The 7,535-nt window shown below is 48.9% G+C and overlaps 1 protein-coding gene across 1 annotated transcript; it reads right to left on the bottom strand.

Moving 5' to 3' along the window:
- Window positions 1-771: 771 nt before the first annotated feature.
- On the bottom strand, window positions 772-2,543 carry LOC138934967 (uncharacterized). Its single transcript, XM_070299151.1, has 2 exons — window positions 2,414-2,543; window positions 772-2,336 (listed from the first exon to the last, which is right to left on the bottom strand). Exons 1-2 carry the CDS (start codon window positions 2,541-2,543, stop codon window positions 772-774), a joined length of 1,695 nt encoding a protein of 564 aa, XP_070155252.1.
- Between the last annotated feature and the right edge of the window lie 4,992 nt (window positions 2,544-7,535).

The raw sequence follows: 7,535 nt of genomic DNA on the forward strand, positions 1-7,535 counted from the left end.
TGTAACGTGTCCATTTGCACCGTGTCCAATTGTACTGTGTCCAAGTGAAGGCCACTCGTCTAAAGTCGGTAGGTCCGACGCGTAGCGTACCCATCTCTGGCGGAGTCCGTCGGGAAGTGGCTGGTCCCAGTCCAGGCCCGTCGTCCAGAGGTACTGGATGTAAACCTTGGCGACAATTATGACCGGGGCCGCCCATCCAAGCGGATCGAAAAACTTAGCCACATCTGATAATATCATTCTCTTGGTGCAGGTAGCCAAGGAGGAGTCGGAATCACGCGCAAAGCCAGCGTGTCGGCCTGGGTAGACCAGAGCACCCCCAAGGTACTAACCGCCGCCCCGCCTGAAACTAGACAATCTGCTGGGTTACCTGTTGGGGCCAAATCGTCGTGGTTGCCTGCCTATTTGCTGAGGTGAAAACCTGCGGCGAGGAGGTCCATGCTGCCTCATCTCGAGGGCGCCTGCTAAAGAGTCTTCTCCAGCCAGTACATCGTCGACATAAGTATGAGACTGAAGAACGTTTGCGCCCAGCGGGAATCTGTTTCCTTCATCCCGAGCCAGCTGCAGGAGAGTGCGGAGAGCGAGATACGGGGCCGGAGCGGTCCCGTAAGTAACTGTGGTAAGCCTGTAGTCTCGAACTTCAGCTTCTGATTCCGCCCGCCATAGGACTCGCTGCAAGTCTGCGTCGTCGGGATGAATGCGAATCTGGCGAAACATCTTGACGATGTCTGTGCTGAAAGCAAACTGGGACATGCGCCACCTCGTGAGAACAAGCTATAGTTCCGATTGTAGCTTCGGTCCAGGCACCAGCAAATCGTTCAGGGAGACGCCCGTTGAACTTCGATACGAAGCATTAAATACGACTCGAATTTTGTCCGAACTATCCGAGTGTTTAATGACCGCGTGATGGGGCATGTAAAATGACTCGGCTGTTTGGCTGTCTCCTCGGGGGATCACTTCCATATGGCTCAAGGATATGTACGAGAACATGAACTCACGGTACTGATGTCGCAGCGTCTCATCACGGCAAAACCGACGTTCATTACTCTGAAGTAATCGGAACGCGCTGGGCCGCGAGGCCCCGAGAAGATTCGACGGGTCTTTCTTGCGGGGAAGTCGCGCTATGTACCGGCCGGAAGCATCTCGGGTGTGAGTTTTTACGAAGAGATCTTCACAGGCTTTTTCCTCGGAGGTCAAGATCCGTCCTTCGGGAACCTCATCCAACCTCCAAAACCGTTGTAGATCCTGATTGAGGTCGTGGAAGGTTGTGATATGGAGGGACGATACACTGGTGTCGGACTTTGGTCGTATGTCGGAGACCGGGCCCATGAGGACCCAGCCAAATATCATCTGGTGAGCTGACGGTGATCCCGGGGGTCCTATCCGATGTCCGCTTTCGCACAGTAGGCCGTATATGTCTGCTCCCAGCACACAGTCGACTGCCGCCGGCACGGCGAATTCCGGGTCAGCAAGGTCGAGCCCTTTTAGATGTGGCCAGTTTCTTACGGCAAATCGATGCCCTGGAATTAGAGACGTGAGTTTGGGTAACACTAATGCTCGTGGCTCCGCGATTCTCACGGATGGCGATCGGTGAGTACCGATCATGACCGATACTGTATGCGAAGCTGTTCCCGTTGCAGCACCCTGCAAGCCCGACACGGCGACTCGCACCCTCCTCCGCGCTAGCTTCAGTAATTGAGCGGCTCGCTCGGAGACAAAGGACGCCTCAGAACCGGAATCCAGTAGGGCTCGGACGTTGACCGAGCGGCCCGACTCTCCCATCAGCACGACGCGGGCGGTGGCTAGCAGAACGCAACCTCTTGTTGAGCTTGACAAAACCGAGATCGTCGAGTTGAAGGCCTTTGTCGTCGACGACTCCGGGGTCATTATGCCATCCTCGTGATCCGGCGTTCCGTCTGCCGTCGCGGTGGCCCTTGCAGTGGCATCATCTTTGAAGTGGAGTAGGGTATGGTGTTTCGATTGACACTGGCGACACCGATTTGCCGACGGACACGAAGAGGCGTTGTGATCCGATCCGAGGCAGTTAAAGCATGCCCGCCTTTTTCGTATGCAATCGCGCCGTTGCTCTACTGGGTAAGCCTTAAATTTCGCGCATGCTCGGAGAGCGTGTAGCTCTTGACATAGCGGGCACGAGCTTCGTGAGTCCCACGACTTGGAAGATGCGGCAGTCGCGTGAGCATACACATCCGATCTTCGTTGGTGCTTCTTTGACGGAGGAGGTGAACCGATTGCAATCAGGTGTTGTTTCGAGCCGGCGGCCTCAAGCGCGCGTACCCGATTTTGCAGAAACTCTGTGAGTTCTCCGAAACGCGGAAACTCTTGAGTAGAGTTCAAGGATGACTCTCATAAGAGTTTGGTGGAAGCATCGAGCTTTTTCAAGAGTAGATGCACAAACCAGTCGTCCCATTGATCAACTGGCCGCCCCAGCGATTTGAATGATCGAGCGGCTTGATTGACGAGAAGCCTTCACTTGCGCACAGTACAATTGGACACGTTGCAATTGCACACTGTGATATTAGACACATAAAGTTGCGCACCGTTCGATTGGACACATTTCAATTGCGCACGGTTCGTTTAGACACATGTTATTTGCGCACCGTTCAATTGGACACGTTGCTTTTGGACACAACACATATTTTTGTATAATTTAAAATACATACACACGCATGTATGCATGCATAATTTTGAAATTTTTTGACATTTATTATTAATTTCATTTGATAAATAAACGTTTATTACTGTTCGTTTACACACAGTTCTTTTGCGCACATTTCTTTCGCGCACAGTTCTTTTGCGCACATTTCTTTTGCGCACAGTTCTTTTACGCACAGTTCTTTCGCGCACATTTCTTTCGCGCACGTTTCTTTCGCGCACAGTTCTTTCGCGCACAGTTCTTTCGCGCACATTTCTTTCGCGCACATTTTTTTTGCGCACATTTCTTTTACGCACATTTTTTTTGCGCACATTTCGATCAAGCGTATCGCATCTGAATATTCATACGAAGTCAAGTTGGTCTGGAGTCGCGTGCGATCGCGGACGGATCATCTCGTATGACAGGTAGTGAAGTGTCGCGTTGATTGCGAGTGGACGAACGAAGAGTGCTGCATGTTGTGTTGCTCGAATCTGATTGTGAACTATCATCTTTTACTTTATCTATTTATTATTTGCGTGCTTTTGCGCTTTTGTGGTGCGTGGTAACCCGCCATTGCCGCCGGCCGGTTTTCCGGCCAGGCGATTCTTCCTGCTATTATGCCGACCCAGGACCCTAAGGATGGTACTTCGCTTAAACCAAAGCTTTTAGCAACTGCTTCTTTAGTAATTAATGACTTGCAATCTGCTAATGACGAGGACAGACTTGACTCTATTGCGTCTTCCCTTCTCCCCTTCCCTCCCGAATCTGACGATGTTATGGAAACTGAATCCGAATCTGCCAACAATGTTGCATCTAATTCTCAGTCCGACTTTCATGTTTTGACCGGGGGATCCGTTCCGCCCAAGGAAGCCTGTGATATTTTAAATTATAAGTCCATTAAATGTAATATTCCTAATAAGCGCAATAAAATGGAAAGGAATTTGCCTTATACAGTAGGTGGTAGCGACGGAACGGGGGGGGGCGGATGACTCGAGCTCAGGTAAACATGTTTGTGACTCCCTCGCTAATGGAAGTGAGTATGACCTTTCGTCTCTTTCATATATAAATAAATATGATAGAACCTCGCAGGGCCCCTTCGATGTTATTATTCAATCTGCGGAAAATTCCACGTCTTCAATCGACCCTATCGTGGTTGGTCGCTTTCTCTATTTTATTTCGAAAAAAGACATTCTAGAAATTAAAAAAATTGGTTTTTCTAAGATAAGCATACAATTTAAGTCTCGAGAGGCGGCAAACAGCCTGATTTCTAATCCCATCCTCAAAACAAAAAGATACAATGCTTATATTCCTCTTTTCAGAACAACAAGGAAGGGCATTATTCATAATGTTCCTCTCGATTTGCCCGACGAGAAGATTCGCAGGGGCATTGACAGTGGTGTTGTGGTCATCTCCGTAAAGAGTCTCAACAGAAGGTGGAGGAGCACGGACGTCTCGCAGTCCTCCTCCTCTGATGGTCAGGAGTCTACATTGATACCTTGTAAGACCGTTTTAATTACTTTCAAGGGCCAATCGCTCCCTGGACATATATATTTGTTTATGGTTAGACATTCTGTCGAGCCTTTCGTTACAAAAACTTCTCTCTGCTTCACATGTCTTCGTTATGGGCACTTAAAGGCCCAATGTAAGGGACATCCCCGTTGTCAGCATTGCGGGGAAAGGGCGCATGAGGACCCTACATCATGCCCTAAAAAGGACGGGCCGCCCTTCTGTATAAACTGCAAGGGTCCTCACAGAACCACTAGTTTGAGCTGTCCGGAATACAATATTCAGAGAAGGATTAGAGAACTTGCGGCGTACGACAATATTCCTCTTGCGGAGGCTAGAGGTCGTATTCGGGGTTGCTCAGCAAGCAAGACTCCTGGCTCTTCATTTAATATCGGCGAATTTCCGTCTTTGTACAATCCTCCTTTCCCTCCCTCGTCCTCTCACCCTCACCCTTCCTCGTTGCCCTCCCCCTCCTTTCCGTTATCATTCTCGAGCGTTCTTCACTCAAAAGCTCCATCTCAAAGAATTGCTTCCGCGGCGCCTCCTTCTCTTCCTCCTCCCCCTCCTCTCCCTTCTCCTTTCTCAACTCCGTCTCTATCCTATTCAAATCCAAAATGTTGCACTAAAGACTATAATAATAACAACGGCAGCGCCTCTTCCCACCCTCGCTCCTTCCAAAAAAAATAAATCTGAACGAATATTTAGCTTTCCCCCTAATCACAACTCCCTCCTCATATCCCCCATGGAAGGCTCCCTTTCTCTACGGATGAGAAGGCCGATTTTCACAGTCCTCATTTTTCTGCCCCGTATCCTCCTTCCTCTCATCCCTCTAATTTTGATTCTAATCTCAATCCAGAACTGTGTGACCAGCTCTTTGGTCTTTTTAATGTCCTAATGGAAAAATTCGCTCCCATCCTTAGGCTGTTGGGCCTGTATGACTCCGTTGCCGAGTTTCTTAACTCACTCCTCCAATCATTGAATTCGCGAGGCCCAGCCTCTAATCCCGTGCCCTCAAATGTCTAGTTCGGCACGAAGTCGTCTTTCTCAGCATCATCCTCTAAGGATCCTTCAATGGAATTGTCACTCTCTGATGAATAAAATTGATCCTTCCTACACCTTGTTCCAGGAGTTTGATGTTTTAGCCCTGTCCGAGATCTGGCTCAGCCCCGACTCCTACTTGAACATTTCTAATTTTAATGTATTCCGAACGGACTCTTTAACACAAAATAGCGGAGGTTTGCTCCTGGCCGTCCGCAGGCCTGTTCCGTATAGTCTTGTGGAGGTTGGTGTCCGGTTTAGCGGAGGTTTGGAGTGCATGGCGGTCACCATTCATTTTGATAACCTTGATCTGACTGTCGTCTCCATTTATAGGCACCCCCATGAGCCCCTCTCTGACCGTGAGTACGATTCACTTTTTGCCTTCTGTGACTCTTTTCCTCATACTATTCTTGTGGGAGACTTTAATGCTCATCACCGTGAGTGGGGATGTGGCCAGTCTGATAGGGAGGGCAATGCTCTTCTCTCTTCGGCCCTGTCCGCGTCCTTTACTTGCATAAATAATGGGTCCCCCACTTTTTTGACTCGGCCGAATCAGGCAAGGTCGGCGATAGACCTTGCTTTTGTGTCCTCCTCTGTCATCGACTTGTGCGAGTGGAGTGTGCTCGACGATAGTCATCTTAGTGACCACTTTCCGACGGAAATTAGATTTAACTGCCACGTTATAAAGAGGAAATTTTTCTCCTATAGAATTAGACTGCCCGCGGCTGGAAGGGAGCAATTCACCGAGAGCTTGAGTGATGGCCTGTGCGCCCTTAATGAATCTTTAAACAGCCCTGCGTTAAACGCAGAAAATAGATATGAGATTTTTATCCGCCACTTGAGGAGCTGTCTGCCTCGGAAAGCGGGGAGAGGTTCCTCTGAGGAACCCTCTCGTCACCACAAAAAACGGACCATCTTGCCGGCCCCCTGGTAGAATGACTCTTGCCAGGCGGCGGTTGACCTTAGACGTGAGCTTCTCTCTACTTTCAAGAGGTCTCCCTCATATTCTAATTTTCTTGCTTTTAAAAAACAGGAAGCTATTTCTAGACGCATTTTAAAATCTGAAAAAAGAAAAGGATGGAGAGACTTTTGTCAAAACCTTAATCCTAACACCGCTGTCACCTACATCTGGAAAGTTATCATCAAGCGATTTAAAAATCGTCACTTGGGCATTGTTACTCCTTCCCCTAGTTTTAACTGCCGCATTTTAGAGGAGATTCGACTCTCCATCAACTCCTTATGTCCTCCATCCGCTCTTCGTAGGGTCTACTCTTCTCTTGGTGACTTCCATCCTGGTTACTCCTGCAGGATGTTTGACAGTCCCTTCACCCTCGGGGAACTTCTGTCAGTGATTCGAAATGCAAAAATACGCTCCTCTCCGGACCAAATTGACTACAATATGATTCTTCTTGACATCTTTAATGAACTCCTGGAGGATGGTCTCTTCCCGGCTTCGTGGCATCACTCTTTGGTCTTTCTCATCCCAAAATCCACCCCGGGAAAATATCGGCCTATTTCTCTCACCTCTTGCCTTCTGAAGGTTCTGGAGAAGCTTATTTTGACTCGTTTGGACTGGTGGGTGGAATCCTCGGGGATTCTCCCCCCTTTTCAATTCGGATTCCGTAGAGGGAGGTCGTGTTCGGACAACTTGGGTGTCTTGACGACTGATGTTTATGGTGGGTTTGTCTCGGGACGATCAATGGCGTGTGTGTTTCTGGATGTCCAGGGGGCGTTTGATAATGTCGTCCCTAATATTTTGGTCAGGGATCTCGTTGACTTGGGACTCCTCCCGAAAATTTGCTGGTTCATATGTCAACTAGTTAATTATAGAAATATCCAATTTGTCTTTAACGGCGAGATTTCCCCTCACTTTGTTTCGGATAAGGGAGTTCCACAGGGCTCCATATTGAGCCCTCTTTTATTTAACTTGTACGTCTCTGGCTGTAAACAGTATCTCCCTCGCGACTGTCGGATCGTTCAGTTCGCGGACGACATTGCGCTCTATACTGATCCTCTGATCCCGGGATCGCCCTCAGATCCTTGGAAAGATCGGTTGATGGCCTGTCGCGGTTCTTGCTAGAGGTTTGTCTGTCTCCCCGTCTAAGTCAGCCCTCATGGTATTTACCAAAAAAAGAGTCAATCCCTTGAGTTTTTCAATCGAGCTGAACGGCATTGCTATTGGTTCGGTCCAATCGCACAAGTTCCTTGGCATTTATCTTGATCCCGCTCTCAGCGGCAAAATTCACGCCCTTTATCTGGTGAATAAATGTGGGAAACTTTCCAACATCTTGAAGTCGCTGAGGAGAGTGTGGTGGGGAGCGGACCCCAGAACCATGCTCTG

Source organism: Polyergus mexicanus, unplaced genomic scaffold (genome assembly GCF_030449975.1).
Source record: "Polyergus mexicanus isolate NDT 795.1 unplaced genomic scaffold, iyPolMexi1.0 SCAF_7, whole genome shotgun sequence".
Lineage (NCBI taxonomy): Eukaryota > Metazoa > Arthropoda > Insecta > Hymenoptera > Formicidae > Polyergus > Polyergus mexicanus.